The following is a 16,699-nucleotide window of genomic DNA, read 5'->3' as shown; positions in this document are numbered from 1 at the left end:
ATGTCCTAAGTCATAATTTGAGGCATTTGATTGAAAACATTGCTCCAACAGTGTCCTAGTGATGCCTTAAATCACTAGGACAACTTACTTCAGCCCTATTTTTAGGGCTCACCTACTTGAGCCTCATTTCACTTTTAATAATAAAATATTATCATTCTCTCTCTCCCCACTACTTTTCCCTCTAATTTTTCATTCAAAATATTAATATTTTAATAATAGGGCTTGTGGATAAGGCTTTTTGTTGGAGTGAATTTATAAAATTGATGTCCTAAACTACTAGGACATCATATTTTATTATTTAAATAGGGCATCCACTAAGACACTCTTGGACTTGCTCTTAGAATATGAAGGTCTGGACCTCTAAATTAATTATATAAGAAATGAGGACTTACTTATTAGAAAATTTATATATTTATTCTAGCTACAAAAATGCAATTCCGTTTAGCATTATCTATTTATAATAAATAAGTATGCATTTTCAGGAAAAAAAATATCTATCATAAATAACGATTTATTCCTACAAAATAACGACTTGTGTTTGACTGTTTGTATAAAAGGAGATCATATATAAGCCGGTAGATAATTTGGTAGTCTATTTTTGTTTACAAGACTTTTACGAGTGTACTTCAAGTTCATACAACTTTTACGAGTGTACTTAAAATTCATAGAGCATAAATCGTATGAAAGTTCAATCAGGTCATTTTACTACTATATTCTAGTTTTATTTTATTTTCAGCCTTTTATTCTCTTTTTTTTTGCCACGTCGGCATGATATTTAATTAAGCGCTTATAAATGTATAAGGAATGACAAATTATTGACTAAAATTTGATGTGAACATGTAAACGTCAACTGCGATTCTCATTAACAAGTGAAGCACGTATAAATTGGCATCACGGGACCATATGTTGTGGTGAGGTGGGCACGCTCCTTTTCTTAATCAGGTACCGTAACCATTAACATTAATATTAACTATTATTAAGGTTATGGTAGCTCACCAACCATTGACCTTAAACACTCTGTTTAAATTAAACAAAAATACCGGACAGTAAATATGTAAAATTAGCTAGCTTTGCTTCCCGGACCAAAGAGTTTATTTATGTATTAGAAAAAAGAAGTTTCTTTATCATTAATAATGTTTTTTTTATGATGATTTTAGCTTGGTTGATTATTGAAGAAAATAATTTATCCACTTATATCTTACTTTTTCCGATTAATGATATTAAAATAATATGTTCAATACAATAAATATATGTAATCAAATTATGTTCAAGTATAAATTCCATGATCATCACGTGACAAGATTCAAGATTCATCTGGCGGTACTTAATTCTATATATTTTACTAAAATTGAAAGTAAAAAGATCTGTGCCCATGAATACGTCCATATATATGTACCTTCAAATTTGAAAAATCAGAAGTTTAATACTCCTAAATATCAAGGCTGCAGCTGCAGGAGGCAAAAGGATTTTAATGCTGCTGCTTCTGATATTAGAGTGTGATACAGAAGACGAATAGAATCATGTGAATTATGTGTCAGTAATTCAGTGGTCTGTCATAATAATTTAATACATATCACACCGCGCCAGAAGAGAGAAGAAGCTTGCTTTCAATTCTTTCTCCTCTGAATCACGCATCGCTCAGTGTTCACTGCTCATCAGAAAATGCGTACGTAAATTTACAGGAATAACTTACAATAACTGTACATTTGTACAGTCGGTAACATAGCAGACGGTAGGGCTACCAAATCTTCCAGCATCGTATCAGTCGGAAATGGTAACCGTGATGGATCATTTATGTTAGTCCGTTGAGTATCTTATCGTAAGTAAAGATTTCTTGATTCTATTTTGGACATTGCTAATTGTAGGACTTATGTCCACATGTCATCACTTTCAAGGTTTGATGGCTGATATATACTTTCAAGGGAGTTATGATAGTTGACACGAGGAACTAGCTTTTTCCAATCATTTATAGCTGCACAACTATATTGGGTCAGTTTAAAGTTCAAAATCATAGAAAAGGTTCCAAGAAACATTTTCAATTTCTAGTTTGGCGCCACCAAGCTGCAACTCCTTTGACCCCAACTCATAAGGATTTCTTTCATCTTTTAACCGACTCCAAACTATCTCATCCTACCTGTGTATATTAACCGCATATATATATATATATAGGGATAGGATCAAATAAAAACTTTTTTAAGTTACAAACTTACAAACTTTTTTTTATTCTCCCATCGTGTTGATCCTTAGTTATAGAAAGTATCCATGTTGAAAATTCTTGAAAAATCATCACAAGTTTTTTAAAATATCGCATAAATAAATCGCTCAGTCAACACATTTGTAACTAGGGTTCAACATCGGGTGTAGAACACTAATTATTATTATGTTGAATATATCTATAAAGATACTTAAACTATACCTCTGGGGTGTGGGTAGGGTCTAGAATCATAAATATTAGTTATATAATACTTTTAACTTGGTTCTTACATTGAAAAATTAATTTATGTACTTCTCCAACACAATTTTAATCGATGTTCAACAAAATATGTTAAAAAAATGTTGAACTCAAGTTATATATGTGTTGAACAAAAAAAGTTTGCAAGTTTGTAAGTTTGTACCAGAACCCTCCCCTATATATATATATATATATATAGGGGCTTACTCCAATAGAAACTAAATTAGCCTAGAAACTAGAAACTAGTATCTGACCAATTTTTTATCACTATTTTTGACTGCAAATATCACTCGTTTGTACATCACAAATCACTATTTCCTATACAAGAAATCTCAGAAATATAGATATATAAATATACATATATGCAACATATGTCATCATTATCTTCACTCATACCACATTAATGAACCTCCGGGCATCATTATCAACCCATTTCACTGCTACCGCGGTCACCTATACCCACGATTGACCTACCACCGCTTGTCACCATAACTTGCCATTACTAGTGATTATTTACCACCACCACACACCTCATCTCATCATTTTTTTACCATCATAGACCTCCTACAACTATAATTGATCATCAATAATCGATAACCACTAGCAAACATAAGTAAATTTTCTCAATTATCAATAATAAAAATTGCTAATTTAACTGCATAAAATAGTGATAAATAGCGTATAAACGAGTGATATTAGTAGTTATAAATAGTGATCATGGGAGTGGTTTCTAGTTTCTAGAATAACATTAGTTTCTATTTGATCACTTGCCTATATATATATATATGTGTGTGTGTGTGTGTGTGTGTGTGTGTGTCGGATCTTACTATAATAAAATTAGGGGGGTCAAATTTTTTGTAAAAAAAATTAAGAAGGGTAAAAAAAAAAATAAGGGGGTCAATTTCAATTTTAAAACCTAAAAATATGTATAATATTAAAAAAATAAAATTCAAGGGGGTCAGTTGCCCCTGCTAAGATCCGGCTCTGCAACCGCAAGCATTATCTGGATTTTAACAACACTGTCATCAGAAAATTTTACCGCATAAAAATAGATATGGATTAATTACCGACGTCACTCTGCGTGCTAGCTATGCTGCAAAATGAAATAAGATACATACGCAATGGTCAATGGACTTAATTTGTACAAATTCCGATTAATCACCACCACTGGATTCACTATATCCATACAACAACTACATAAAAAAGACATGAAAGCCGTACCAAAAAGATGGTGCTAATACAAATACCAAATTCGCAAAACTAATCAATACTTTCATCTACCTAGCTAGCTTCAATAAATTATGAAACTAAATTTCAGAACCATCCTAGTTATCTCTCATTGAGCACATCTCCTTATCAAGGAACAATCTTAGACTTGCGGCTAGATTCACACCCCAACAATCCATCAAAAGTATGAAAATTAACATATCGACTCGGAGCCGACGAATGTCTCCGCCCTTTAGGCATGCATGCTTTCACTTGCTTCCCATGGAAAACCCTCCCTTCCTGATCCAACATCGGCTTCATCTTCATTATAGCATACTCCCGGGCTTTCGTGGCCAAGGGCGCCATCGTCGTGCTCGGGCCACTCGACGGGAGAGCCCGGGCAGCCATGGACTCGTGTAGAGGAAACAAGAAGAGGAGAATATAAATGTGGGCAATGTAATGCATGTAAATTGTAGTAGACATGTTGGGTGGTATGTTTGTTTGTAGGAGATGTTGTGATTATATATAGTTGATATTAAAGAGGGAGGACTTTAAATAAGCTCGTGAAGGGAGGAAAGAAGAGAGCTAGGTGGCATGGAACAGCTCAGAGAGCGAGGATTGTGGTTTGTTTTGGAGATGTACGTGCATGGTAAGAGTGGAAGAGGTGAGGATGCTCGTGAGTTTCTGCCATCTCACTTTAAGTCAAACACCTTTGTATTACTACTTGCCTAGTTGCCTTCACCACACAACTTTTTACTTTTTCCCCTGTACGTTGCCCATTGCCCACATATACACCAACTATTAGAGCAGCCTTTTATTCTTGTAATCGTAATTAATCCTTAAAATCTTGATTAAAAATTAATCAAAAATATTAATTAGATTAAATTTGGATATTTTATAATATTATAATCATAATTGATATATGAATTCAATTTAATATATAACATATCATTTTATAAAAACTAATAATGATTAATCGGATTTCAAAAATCGATTGAAGAAGTATTAATTCGGGATCTTTAAAATACAGATGGAGCTTAAATGATTTTTTTTATTTTCTTACAGTTAAATGGTAATTTTACATAATTCTACCTGTTCAAGCGAAATTGAATTCAGTAATAAATTAGCATTAAGTTTTTAGTTTCAAAAAAAAATTAGCAGTAATTCTTAAATGTTTATATTTGCTGCCGTTAATTTCTTTTGAAGATCTCTCGAAAACAAATCTTTCAAACATTAGCCCAAGTTTTCTCTACCGGTTGCCCAACATTACTCAATTACACAAACGGCCCATCTGTTTCCAATTGGACCACTCGAAAAACATAGCTTAAAGGCATCAAAATCAAAAGCTTTGCCCAAGTCCACAAACCAGGTACAGGGCCCAGTTTTGAAAAATGAAAATATAACCCATTAAAATCATTTAAAAAGAAAAGAAAAACAGATAAAATAAGGGTAGAAACGTAATTATAATATGGAAATATCCAAGATAAGCTGAAGCCGGAAGAGCAAGAATGAAGTGGAAACTGTAGTGAGTTAACATTGAGCAGAGCTTATCAGAGAAGCATGGAGCTCCTTGTGCACACTTCACAATTGTCTTTCATTTCTAGTAAGCTAAATTACCCTTTTCTCCTTCAACTTCTTGTTAATCTCTATGTCATTTGGAATAAAGGCTCTTGAGAACTATTGAAACAGAATCACATCAAATTTCATCAACTCTAACTTACCTTACTAATGATTGTGAAGCAGCTAGGATAAACAAGCTTGAAACTAGTAATCATTCATTTCAGAGAGGCCATGATTTTGCAATTCCCATGAGATCAAGAAAAGGAGGGCTAATGAGAAATGTTATTTCTTCTGGACTAGTAGAAACAGCATCTTCTATTGCAGTTGCTGCCACTGTTGTAGGTGCAGCAGCTACCCTTCTTGTCAAAAGAACCAAAGCTTCTGAGGCAACTCAGGTCTGTTTTACCTGGTCATTAGAATTGTTTCTTATATTCGATATCGATGGCTACCAGCATACTTTTTGTATTATGAATTGTTAGGAACTTAGGATGTATATGCGTGTGTGGTGCTACTTCATACTTTACTATTGAGTATTAACCATGGAAGTAGGGATGTCTTAACTAGAGATATGACCATCTGTAATCAGTAAGCACACTGTTTAAGTGTAGGCGGCAGGGTATTACACAAAATTCTCCGTTGGTAGTTTTGAAATATTCTAGTTAAAATGATTCTGAGAAGTTTAGAAAGTGTCTAATAGTAGATTGTGATCCTGGAAAACATTCTCTCTTTAGTATCTATTTTCGCCGTTTACTGTTTTTAGACCAACTAATCCACTATATAATTGATGGAATTGTAGTCTAGTGGATAGCCTTCTTCCCTTGGTAACAAAAGGTTGGTGGTTTGAGTATCAGTGAGTCATGTGTCAATTTCTGATCACGGTAACATCTAGTGCAGCGCCTTAACTGTGATGACAAAGCATCATATTTAAGTTGTTCATAAAATAATTTGAATTAACCTTCTTAAAGGGCTTTAGATTGCATCAAACCTAAAAAAGCTAGTCGAATTTTTAACTATTTAAGCATGCTGGATCTTTTCACCCTGACAATTCTTGATCGATGATAGTATAATAAATTAGTTAATAGAATCAGAGATGATATGCCATATTGGGTTCTGTTGTTTGGAAACTTGGACGAGTGATTGATATGGTTTGTAGACTTATAGTTATCTTAAATCTAGAACTTAATATATTGTACAAAAGGAGAAGATTGAATATGAAGGAGAAAGTAGCATGTAATAAGTAAAAGCTAACTGATAACCATAATAGACAAAGAAAATGAGAAGTTCTGTTAAGTTTATGTACAAAATTTGGTATTCATAGCTAAATTGCTATTTAAAATTTTATGACTAGGCAAATACCTGCAGTCAGCATTTATATTTTATTTCGAATTCATCATGAACTCAGGTACCCTTAAAAACTTGCGAAGACTGTAGAGGTTCAGGTATTTGTTCCGAGTGTAAAGGTGAAGGATTTGTTCTTAAGAGACTTTCAGATGGGAATGCTGAGAAAGCTAGACTTAATGCTAAGAATGCGGCCACTAGATATACAGCAGGGTATAATAAACTTATTCTGTTTCTCATCATTGTGTTGATATATTATTTTTCTTTGGTTCTATTTATATAAATCTTTAAATCATAACAGGCTTCCTAAGAAATGGAGCTACTGTACAAAATGCTCTTCTGCCCGGTCTTGTAGCTCATGTGGTGGCAGTGGGAAACTAGAGTATTAGCTTTGAGCATTTGATTCTGCACCAGATTCCTTCCCTCTGTTTATTTTTGGATCAGTAGAATTTTTGATTCACCATTTATATTTTAAACACACTAAGTTGAGCACACAATCAGCAGCTGAAAGATTGAATGCAGGTAGTTGTTTTTATTATGAGGTAAGTTGCTTCCTTTCGATTTCTTTTTAGAATTAATGTACATAGATTCTGGTTCTAAATGTATCTTCCTAACATCTTCTATATGGCAATACATATGTAAAAATTTACGCCAACTTCTTTTTCTAGTGCTATCAACTCTTTTACGGCCATTTTCTGGGATGCTACACCAGAGGATATAAATTTATGCTGTTCTTTTTCATAATCATCATAGTGCTACATTCTTTTTTGTTTCCCTTCACCAGTGGATCGAGTTACATCATAGAAACCATCTGTAAGAACTGACTTTATACATCATTGATTTATCAGTTAACTTCCAGTGAATTATTTTCAGTCTGTCATGGATAACTAATCAATCAGTTTGCTAAAAATGAGTAAAATAACTTTTTGGTCACTACAGGCTAATTTAGGAAATTTAAGCAACAGGGGTCACATGCTGACGCTGAGTTTTTCTCATGAATTAGGTGAGGTGCTGCTGAGTTTTTTATAATTATTTGTGATAATATCTGTAGTTCTACTTGAATATTAAATCTTACTTTGTCTTTCCTAGCAACTTCCTACTTAAATATTTATTGTTTGTCAACTTATGCCATAACATTGGAGATCCTCTTGCATAGTGGGAATAACATATGATATGTACCTGATGATAGGTGCCATGCTGATGGGTACCAAGGGCCTTTAATCACATTTGTTAATTTTAGGGAACAAGATTGAAGCAGAAGTAAGACCAAGACTATAAATATATGACTTTAATGATAGATAAATATGTATCAGCAAAGACCTATCATCTGGCAAACATGCAGATTGAGTACAAAATAAATCAGATCAGAAACAAACAACATATATACAAGCTAGTACAGATCAGGAAGACTTCTGTAACTTTTATTTTCTTCTTTAATTCGTATTATATATCTCGTTAAGATAACTACTGCATGAAGCTTCTGATCAAGCATGGCTGGGACTGCCATCAGGGGAAGTAAATGGCAGAGCCACAATCATCCTCTTGCCACGCTCTGATCGGCTGTTCTCTGCAAACTTGAGACTTCCCTTGTGTAAACCCTTCTCCTTTTCATCCTCAGTCCACTCAGATCCATAGTAGTGTTCTTCTGAATGTTCTTCATTTCCAGAAGCTGGAAAGAACATGCTTCCCCATTGCGGAAAGTGCACTAGTGCCACTGGAAGAGTGAGGACAACGGCCATAACTCCCATCCAAGTGAGACCCATTGCAGTGGAAAATGTGGTGCCAGTAAAGAAAAGTAATTGTGTCAAACCACCTCCAAAGTTACCACCTGCACCAGTTAGTCCACTGAGCAAACCTAAAGATCGTCGTGAAACAAAAGGAATGATGCCATATGTTGCACCACAAGCTGCTTGGGCACCAATGGAGAAAAGGATCATGGCTAATATAGCTAAAGGAAGTGAATTAGCACGGCCGAGCCATATACAAAAGACTCCTCCCATTGTTTGAAATATCCATAGGATCCATAGCCTTCCTCTCATCCCAAATTTTCTAGCTGCAACATCTGAAGCATATCCTCCCAATGGCCGCGAAGCAAAGTTGGCCATACCAAAAGTTGCAGCAATCATGCCTGCTGCTTGAAGATTTAGGTTAAACCTATCATAGAAATACTCTGAGATCACATTGTTTATGCACAACTCAACACCCATGGAAAAGCCATAGAGGAGGAAAAAGATCCAAGTCCTGTAGTTCGTTACTGCATACCAGAACACCTGAACAATGAAAAATCAGTCGTAAATAATCTGCGTTTTTGCGCGTGTGTGAAGATAAGGGTAGAGGAAAAAAGACTGACATTAGAGAACTTGTCTTTGGTAACATCACCCTTCTTTTGTAGGGAGCTAAGGTTTCCATCAGGCAAATCTTGTGCAAGAGTTAAGACCATAATTCCTACAATCAAGTGAAGCAGGCCAGGAATGAAGAAGGCAATCCTCCACGCGGCGAAAGGAGTAGCTCCAGCTAGTTTTATAAGCTGAAAGAGAAAAGGCATTAGAAGTTGAGTGACTCCACCACCCATGTCTCCCCATCCGCCAGTCGTTCCATTAACGAGTCCTATAATCTTGCTATTAAACATGGTACTCATCCAAAACTGGCATGATACAAATGTGGCCAGTGAAAATCCAATCATGAATCGGATAGCTATGTAACCTTCAGGCGAAGATACAAATGCCATTGAAAACACTATAGGTGCTGCTAGAATGTTGATAACAGCGCAGCCATAACGCGGACCAATAAGGTCACAAACGACTCCCATGACAAGCCGAGAGAAGATGCTTCCAGAAACAGAAGCGACGCCAGCATTGCCAATGTCACTTCTGGTCAGGTTTATGTTGTCGCGGATAATGGGGACAAGAGGAGCTGCAGCAAAGGTGGATACAAAACAAGTGAAGAAAGAGATCCATGAGAGATGGAAAGCTCTCATGTGAGGCTGTGCGAGGGAGAAAATTTTCAATGCTGTGGCCTTGTGTTCAGAATCAACAGGTAGATCAAATTCAGCAGTTTTATCAGAGGTTTGTTCTCTTCCTGTAACCCCATGCACCGAGGTTCCATTGGAATTTTCAGGGGCTGCCATTTGTCTATATGAAGTATGGAGAAAATTGAAGCAGAAGGAAAGAAAGTTGGTGCTGGTGTGCTTATCAAAAGTGAACTGGGCTAGGTATTTATACTAGTTTTCTGTTGACATTTGCATTTCTTATATCAGGCATCAAGTAAACGTGACATCTATAAACCGTAAAATTTATAAACTGCGAATTAAGTAATGGACAAGAAATAACTTAGCAAGTCATAAGACCTATTAACACATCTAAGCGTGCAACCTTGTCGATATTTTGTAAGGAGAAGGAGAGATTTTAGGGTATCCAGCATCTCCCTAACGCGAACCGTGATATTGATTACTACACAATAAAAAAAATTATCTGTTGCGTCATCTCCAACAAATAGTTGTTTTTGGTGTAGTGGTTCCTAAAACATGGTATAGTTGCGTCATATCCGAAAAGTAGCTATTTTTGATGTAGTGGTTAGCGCTAAAGGTCCTGAAAAAAGATATCTCAACCTCCCGAGGAAAAGATCATTCTCATTTCTCGGCTATTTTTTAACAAGTCCTGAATGAATAGATAAACCTCGACCTCTGTTACAGCCCTATTCTATACAAATTCTCTAATTTCTAGTCGATTATATCTTATTTACTCGTTCAGTCCGATATCCCAATTCTGCGGAAGCATCTAAATTCAGACACACTGATATAAATAATGCAGATAAACACAAAAACTAAATATGTCGGGCATGAGCTGACAAACGGGAGATGAAGAGACATTAGTTAATATGCGAAGTCAATGTATCGAGGCCTAGAGGCAAGTGATTGAGCATCCCCAAGAAGTAATTTAGACAGGTCTATTTCACAAAATTAGTGTTAACAAATGTACGGTGCGGACTGCCCGTACGCTCATTGACTTGGGTAATAAACTATAAAATGCATTTGGTGCTGGAGGATATTCCAGTGTTATACTATACCCTCCAGTTTCATGCCGCATTGACTTTAATTAGTACTACAGTAATACATACATTGTGTATCCCAAGTGCACAAGCTTAATTTAGTAGGTCCGGAAAGAAAGTACGGTAGAGGCAGCTTTACCCTTTCAAGATTTTTTAAATGAGAGAGAACAGATGGTCTAACAATTAAATTGTTGTTAACAATGTATGCACATTTTTATTGCGGAAAGAAAACTGTGAACTTGGTGACGGACCTTCTGTATGCACATAAAAACTTTTAGGATTGATGTCTTCGCATTATAGGATAAATTGCTATAACAGTTATTTGTGAGGACTCGGACTTAAATTGCCTCTAAATGTATAAGTATAAGATATCATGTTTCCGCAAGACAAAGCATCCTATAACAATTAGATTAACTATAATTTGGAAGGTGAATGCAAAGGCTTGTTTTGTTTATGGTGTTTTACTGATAATCTGCTGCATTTCCTGTGACCGGCGGTGGTCTGAATCAACCTGCATGAACATAAACTGAAGTCGAGGTCAATACACAGCTGATATATTAGAATTTGAGCTATGAATTACTCCCTCCGTCCCAGCCATTTGTATACAAATGGTTGGGACACATAGACCAAGAAATTGTGTAAGAAATAGTTAAAGTTGGATGAAAATTGGGTATAGTGGTGGGATCCATTTATATTTAATACTAGTAGATTTGAGACAGTGGAGGAAAGTAGTGGGGGTTATAGTGTTTATATTATTATAAAATGGAGATAGTGGAATAAACTAGTTGGTGAAATGATGTTTTATATTATAAAAATTTACTATTTTTGGAATGTATACAGTTGGTGGAACGTCTCAAAAAGTAAACTGTATACAATTCATTGGTATGGAGGGAGTATGAAAGATATACTCCCTCCGTTTCAATTTACATGTCCAGTTTGAAGAAAATTTTTTGTTTCAAATTAATTGTCCATTTCAACTTTTAATGCAAAATCATATTTCCAAAGTCAATTATACTCCACATATCTCTTATTTATATTTTCTAGATCAATCTCACTCCGCATATTTTGATTATTTAATGCAATTAATTTGTGAGCAACAACTTTTCTTAAATTATGTGATTTTTTTAAAATGGACATCTAATTTGAAACGGAGGGAGTATTATATTACAAGTACCAAATGACAAGTACTACCAATTGTCCTTTACCAACTATATAAGTACGGCCGTCTATAAGTTGACGTGGAATGAGATGCTCAAATAAATATCAAAACAACACAATCCTGATGATTACATTTGTCATTGTTAGCGTAGTAACCGGAAGTTCTGGTGATAAGGCATTTGTCTTCTCAGTTCTCACTCTGTTTGGTGGAATCGACCTTCACCTCTACACGAATATCCTTCGAGTAAACAACCAAAAACACGGCTACCTAATTTTTTTAATATTCAATGTCTAACATTAGTGTCAAAAATCCTTGCAAAAATCTAGCTCTTTTTCCCGGTATAGAGATATTACCATGTATGAAAGTAAAATTTTAGAAAGAAAAAAAAAGATCGCGATTCTGAGTTAGCAAAGGATTCACTTGCTATGCAATATGCATAGAACTTATTTTGTGGTTCTGTCGTCTCACGTCTGTGTATCGTTCAGTAATGCATGGTTCTAAAAATCCCCACTTCACAATATTCTTCGATAATTCTTCCGAATTCGATTTTTAAAATCGATTAATCACTATGAATTTTCTCAAATGACATGTTATATATTTTCTATATTTCAAGTCAAATTGATCGACTTTGACCGATCGATAAAATAAGCATGACATGTGATAAGTATTTAATTATAATAATGTTTACTTTCAGTTAAAAATTACAAATTTGTATAATTATGTAGGGATATTTAAATTTTTAATCAAAGTTAGATAAATTTAACTTTGAAAAGCCAAAGACAATCATGATAGGACGGCGGCAGTAGTAGATTAAACTAATATATCCAATATTATTATAATATCCAATTTTTAGTCTTTCCTTTTAATCTCTAATTAGCACCTCCACCCGTTAATCTCGATTTTCGATTAACCACCATAACATAAGTTGCTTTGAGTTGGAGTCGTGTTTTGGTTGAGTATAAAACGCGAGGAGACAGGAGTAGTCAGCCCTGCATAAGGATTGATGTTTTAGTTTTTTGTTCGAGTATACGAGTTGGAGTCGTATTTTGTTTAGTGAGTTCGAAGTTGTTTTTCTTCAGTGTCTTATATCTCTGATAACCATTATCTGTTACAATTCTGAAGATACCAAAGCACATATTTTACAATTCTGAAGATATCAAGGACTTAAATTATTGTGTTTCTTGGCCATTCTTTTCTTGACATTTCTTTGAAATCATAACCTTCACATCACTTATGAACTGTTCCACATTTTTCTCCGACGATCCATCACTTTTCAGTGCACCAACCAAAACTTTCTTCAAGTGCTTTATATTGTCTCGCAGCTTGCTACTTGAATTTCCATCCATGAGGCGCTTTATTTTCTCCGAAACCTCAACCTTATTGACATTAACCCTTCTGTCGCAAAGATTAATCCCAATCTTCCAATCATCCACCACTAGTTTCCGGTTCGTAAACTGATCAGTGTACAAAGGGAAACACAACAGAGGAAGCTCAGACCACATGCTTTCCATGACTGAATTCCATCCACAGTGACTCAAGAACCCTCCAATTGCAGGGTGCCTCAGTACATGCATCTGACTGCACCATTTTATGATCATGCCGCGATCACCCATCTTGTCCAAAAATCCAGCTGGAAGCGGATCAAGATCGTTTGAGCTTACAATATCAGGACGAAGCACCCAGACAAAGCTCACATTGCTGTCCAATAAACCATTAGCTATCTCCGTCAGCTCATTTTTTGTGAGATGCGCATAACTACCAAATGAAACGTACAAGACCGAGCCATGAGGCTTGGTGTCGAGCCATTGGGAACAATCTGACTCGGCCCACAGGCTTGTGGGCACAATGTTCTTGGTGATGCCAAATGGGATTACTGGACCAATAGCAAAGAAAGGGATTTTTGGCTGCAGAGCTGATATGGTGTCTGATTCAAGCTCGTAGACCGAGTTGCATAGAACTATATCTGCACCGCGAACATCTTCAAATGCCTTGTGAATAATCTGGTGACATACTGTTGTTGTATCAGTTGCTTGAAGAAAAGATGTCAAGTCCTTTGGCTCAATGGACTTGACTCCTGGTATGTAATCAATCGCTTCATCACGCGGATCTGGTCAATTTTCAGTATGCATTAGACCAATTTGGTGCATAGAATGACAAAAATGCTAAACATACTAATATATTTAGAAAGTGTTGAGAACTAGTCCATCTAAAACTTTAACGTGTTAGAGGAAATTCCCAATTGGATCTTATGTTATATTTCAACAAAAAGAAACTAAATTACCACGACAATCATAGTGAGAATTCTTCCTCAGAAGATCCATATGATAATACTGTGAGAAGACCAAGGCAGTCTCTGTCCAATAAGAAACATACAAAAGCCCAAACTTCTTAGCCAACTCAGCTGGCCACACGAAGAACGTATCAGCAATCAGACAATGCACGGGCTCACCCGATTTCAACATGTTCTCCACAGCTTCCTCTGCATGAGCAGAAAAAACATGCAACAAAGCAGCCATATACTGATCATGATTAAGTGACCTATCAAACCCCAGAGGCAGACCATCAGAAATTGTGGCATAACGGATATCAAGGCCTGATTTTCGCGCATCAACAAAGATGTCATCATCTATATTATTTCCTCCCCGGGCTCTAGAGCTTTTGTGATGGACATATTGAGTGTTGATGAAAGTTATGGTGAAGCCATTTTCGGCTAGCTTTCGTGCTAAATGGACAGAAGGGTTTACATGGCCTTGTAGTGGATATGCTATGAAGATTGCATGGGGTTTTAGCTCTCTGTTCATCTTACAAATATTAAGAAATTTTTGTAGATTTAATTTGAATATTGTCCGGAAAGGCCTATTTATCGTGAAATTTTGAGATTGCAATGATAGCTGCAGAGCTATAAGTGGCAAATTATGACTGCATCAGATTGGCAGAGCTGATGCTGGACTAACTAAATATATGTAATATGTTGACTATACAAGGCAAGCAAATAGCGTCCGTTTGTCTTATAGAATTAGCAGCAAATAGTGCTCCTATATACAGCACTCCCATGTTAAGAAGAGCTTAAACAGCTTCTTTTTTCTCGTTTTTTAAGGCAGGTTGATAGACTATAGTTAGACCGTTTGCGTTTAAAACTGGTTGTTTGCAAATTTATCCTACTTTATTATAAACTTAAATTTATCCTCGTATTCGATTTTATTCCCCTATTTTCGTTATCTTATTTATTGTTAAGAGGATATTTTTACCTCTGTTCACTAAAATTAATATAATATTGATAATGCCAATTATGTGTTCATTTTTTTTAAATAACGAGGAACCTCTTATGTAACATACACTTTCCTGACCGCTGGATGAATGGATTATAACATTTTTTAACACGTTTTTAAACCATCGAACGAGTAAAATAATTATTTATCTATGCGTGAGTTTTAGCTAAACAGCCAAAAAAATGAGTATTTTATTCATTCAACGAAAAAAATTCAAATATGTTTAATAAATATTATTATTCTGATACTCCTATATATTGCATAAGATATACCGACATCCCGATATTGGATACCATGATGCATGTAATATATCTATGATTTTTTGTCAACTTAAGGACTAAATTTTATGAATTTGATTTGTTTTAATTGATTTATTCTTCTTGATAATAATAAACTTTTCTATAAATGTAAAAAACATATCAATCAAAATAAATTAATTATATCAGGTAAAATTTAGTGCTCAGCACCACAGACCTATCATAGTCATCTTATTCAGGGGGACTTCTGGCCAATTGGATACAGTACACTTCATATTCATGTCTTCAGCAACAGAAAGCCTCGAAGTGCTAAAAATTAAGCGGTAGTGCTGACTTTAAGCTTATCCAGAGGAGGAAGTTGATCTGCAAATGGATCTTGACGTCAGTTTATATGCGGAACACGATTTTGTCTTTTTTATGATCCGATTAACTTTGTCTACTTTCAATAATCTCTTATTCATTTCCAAAAGAGAGAGAAATGGGATGTATTTTTTAAAGTTTACAGAATTAAATCATATTATTTAATTTTTATTATACACAAAATATAATAGAATTGAAGTTAAATACTATGAAATTAATTCAAAATACTTAGAATTTTATCATAACCCTTTAAGATCTCATGAATTTGAGAATTTTTTTTTAGAAACATAAATATACTAATAAATCTCACATAATCAATCTTCTTATAAAATGTCCACCACTCTTCACGGCGACACAATGACGTAAAGATTACCAGGTGAATGTGCTTGTTTCTGAGTGTTGTTTGGGGAAGAGAGATTAGATGTTGTAGAATGCATGAGATTGAGCTCAGTAATGATGAAACATGAAACCATCAATAAACATAAAATGTAGTGTAAAAGAACTAAGAGAATATGTATATATCCATTCTATTGGAGAGAGGTAGGTTGCATGATTTGGGTTTGGGATATTCTTACCGAACATACTACTGTAATTGTTTGATGGAGGATAATTAAAAATCATGTCAAAAATATCAATATGAAATTCTTTCACAGATTTAAACTTGGATAAATTAAAATAATATTTATGAAATAATTTTCATCGAGTAAAATTACATTTATCCATGTGTGTCATGAGATTACTTGCAAAACTACTCATCCCATCTCACCAAATTGGTCAAAGTTGTCCGATTTGAGATTTTGATATTAGCCTTAAGAAAAGAAATCCAAAACAAGTAAATATATCAAGAGATTGGTTGTGGACTTTTGCCCCTGAGCTATTTTAAACATCAAATGCTTTTTTAGGATGTTGGAACAAGCTGCAGGTGAGTAAGAATTTTTATAATCAAAGTGCATTGACCATTTTCTTTCAGAGATGTTACTCACCTCAAAAATGGGACTCTGGAGTTAACCTTGCTCATACGTCATACCTGATCCTAATTCATCAATTTCTA

General features: G+C 34.9%; 3 protein-coding genes across 4 annotated transcripts; 1 reads left to right on the top strand and 2 right to left on the bottom strand.

The window, feature by feature from the left end:
• The first annotated feature begins 5,115 nt into the window (after positions 1 to 5,115).
• On the top strand, positions 5,116 to 7,211 carry LOC108220848 (uncharacterized). 2 transcript variants are annotated; one of them, XM_017394719.2, is made up of 4 exons: positions 5,116 to 5,261; positions 5,402 to 5,613; positions 6,621 to 6,769; positions 6,858 to 7,211. In XM_017394719.2, the coding sequence occupies exons 1-4, from the start codon at positions 5,219 to 5,221 to the stop codon at positions 6,943 to 6,945; spliced, it is 492 nt and encodes a 163-aa protein (XP_017250208.1). In that variant the 5' UTR covers positions 5,116 to 5,218; the 3' UTR covers positions 6,946 to 7,211. The 2 variants fall into 2 exon arrangements, with proteins under 2 accessions (XP_017250208.1, XP_017250207.1); XM_017394718.2 differs by having other exon boundaries at positions 5,137 to 5,261; positions 5,399 to 5,613.
• A 594-nt stretch (positions 7,212 to 7,805) lies between these two features.
• Positions 7,806 to 9,754, bottom strand: LOC108220847 (high affinity nitrate transporter 2.3). Its single transcript, XM_017394717.2, has 2 exons — positions 8,907 to 9,754; positions 7,806 to 8,826 (listed from the first exon to the last, which is right to left on the bottom strand). The coding sequence occupies exons 1-2, from the start codon at positions 9,681 to 9,683 to the stop codon at positions 8,041 to 8,043; spliced, it is 1,563 nt and encodes a 520-aa protein (XP_017250206.1). The 5' UTR covers positions 9,684 to 9,754; the 3' UTR covers positions 7,806 to 8,040.
• A 3,052-nt stretch (positions 9,755 to 12,806) lies between these two features.
• On the bottom strand, positions 12,807 to 14,660 carry LOC108222284 (UDP-glycosyltransferase 86A2). Its single transcript, XM_017396204.2, has 2 exons — positions 14,044 to 14,660; positions 12,807 to 13,869 (listed from the first exon to the last, which is right to left on the bottom strand). Exons 1-2 carry the CDS (start codon positions 14,561 to 14,563, stop codon positions 12,932 to 12,934), a joined length of 1,458 nt encoding a protein of 485 aa, XP_017251693.1. The 5' UTR covers positions 14,564 to 14,660; the 3' UTR covers positions 12,807 to 12,931.
• Positions 14,661 to 16,699: the final 2,039 nt, after the last annotated feature.

Source organism: Daucus carota, chromosome 5 (genome assembly GCF_001625215.2).
Source record: "Daucus carota subsp. sativus chromosome 5, DH1 v3.0, whole genome shotgun sequence".
Lineage (NCBI taxonomy): Eukaryota > Viridiplantae > Streptophyta > Magnoliopsida > Apiales > Apiaceae > Daucus > Daucus carota.
The sequence above is the reverse complement of the archived record's forward strand: the minus strand, read 5'-3'. Positions and strand labels throughout refer to the sequence as shown.

Coding starts and splice junctions, on each gene's coding strand:
- LOC108220848 (XM_017394718.2), top strand. CDS start 5,219: ATGGAGCTCCTTGTGCACACTTCACAATTGTCTTTCATTTCTA. Junction 5,262..5,398: donor ACAATTGTCTTTCATTTCTA/GTAAGCTAAATT, acceptor ATGATTGTGAAG/CAGCTAGGATAAACAAGCTT. Junction 5,614..6,620: donor AAGCTTCTGAGGCAACTCAG/GTCTGTTTTACC, acceptor TCATGAACTCAG/GTACCCTTAAAAACTTGCGA.
- LOC108222284 (XM_017396204.2), bottom strand. CDS start 14,563: ATGAACAGAGAGCTAAAACCCCATGCAATCTTCATAGCATATCCACTA. Junction 13,870..14,043: donor TTCTCACTATGATTGTCGTG/GTAATTTAGTTT, acceptor AAAATTGACCAG/ATCCGCGTGATGAAGCGATT.
- LOC108220847 (XM_017394717.2), bottom strand. CDS start 9,683: ATGGCAGCCCCTGAAAATTCCAATGGAACCTCGGTGCATGGGGTTACA. Junction 8,827..8,906: donor CCAAAGACAAGTTCTCTAAT/GTCAGTCTTTTT, acceptor TTCATTGTTCAG/GTGTTCTGGTATGCAGTAAC.